The sequence below is a fragment of the Acanthamoeba castellanii genome, assembly GCF_000313135.1.
Source record: "Acanthamoeba castellanii str. Neff unplaced genomic scaffold scf7180000084777, whole genome shotgun sequence".
In the NCBI taxonomy this organism is placed as follows: Eukaryota; Discosea; order Longamoebia; family Acanthamoebidae; genus Acanthamoeba; species Acanthamoeba castellanii.
The window spans coordinates 1027734-1028957 of NW_004457712.1; the positions used below are offsets into that span (position 1 = coordinate 1027734).

Genomic DNA, 1224 nt, shown 5'->3' on the forward strand with positions numbered 1-1224 from the left:
TTGCTGCGGCGGCCAAGGTGATCATTGACAGCGCGCACCAGACCCTCGCAACCAACCCGGGCAGCATGTACGGCCCTTGCCCCTTGGACGCGTCACTAGCCGCGCGACCATCATTTTCTGTTTGTCCGGTGTGTGGGCTGGTGTGGGTTGTGGATGCTGAACTTCTTTTCTCCTCGCCCGGTCGGATGCAGTGTGCCTTCGCTGGTGCCTCCGGCACATATGGGCCACCAAGTCTGCCGGCGAGTGGGGCATCCTCATCGAAACCGAAGTAGCAAAGATCAAGAGGATGAAGATGGTACCCACCTGCTATTCGACGAGCAGAGATGTCGTGTGTCGTGTGTGTGTGTCGTGTGTGTGTGTGTGTGTCGTGTGTGTGTCGTGTGTGTTCTGTGTGTTCTGTGTGTTCTGGTGTTTGCTCAATCAAGCTTACTGACGTTGCGTGTCTCAATCAATCAAGGACGATGACAACAACATTCTCATCCCAGTATCTGAAACTGGCGAAAGAGCTGCCCTTCTACGACTGGTTCGACAACACCCCCCCCCCCAAAAGAGCATCTGCTGCTCTCTTGACTGATTCCTCTTTGCCCCCCCCCACGCGCAAGTCACTCAACTCACACAGCCTTGTGTCATGCCGTGTCGTGCGTGCGTGCAGAGCGTGTTCCGCTCGGTGAAGCTGGAGACGTCGGATCTGGACTTACCCGACGAGTGCATAGTGGGTATCGGCATCCCCGGGCTATCAATCTACGATCCCGTCTCCCAGTAATTTAGCCACACACAACACACACAACACACACACACACGAAACACGTGCGTGCGGTATTGACAGAGCTCACCACTCACTACCCGTGCAGCCTCTTGGCAAAAACTGCGGCGCATTCCCTACTGGGACGTGTGCGAGATCAGCTTCACCGTCAATTCCTGCACCCTCACCACCACGGCCGAAACGGGGGCGATCAAATTCCTCACCCTGGAGGTACCCCTCCCCGCGCGCGCGCGTCGCCAAGGCCTGGGACGCCCAATGTTATAGAACCCCTGTTCACCGCGCGCTCCCGTGTGCTGTTGCACGCTTTCAGGGAGTCGAAATGGCCAGCATCATGGAAGACTACATGTTCTGGCTGCGAGAGGATTCTTGGTACGTAGTTTGCTTGGGTCCGCGGTGTGGGTGGGTTGACGAAGCTAGGCTCACTGCTCTTTCTGGACGAACGACGTTTGTTGTTCACAGGG

General features: G+C 56.8%; 1 protein-coding gene across 1 annotated transcript; it reads left to right on the plus strand.

Moving 5' to 3' along the window:
* Positions 1-153: 153 nt before the first annotated feature.
* Positions 154-1171, plus strand: ACA1_294480 (uncharacterized protein; the record flags this gene model as incomplete). The annotated part of the gene is made up of 4 exons (XM_004368123.1): positions 154-295; positions 653-716; positions 852-973; positions 1074-1171. 4 exons carry the CDS (start codon positions 154-156, stop codon positions 1169-1171), a joined length of 426 nt encoding a protein of 141 aa, XP_004368180.1.
* Positions 1172-1224: the final 53 nt, after the last annotated feature.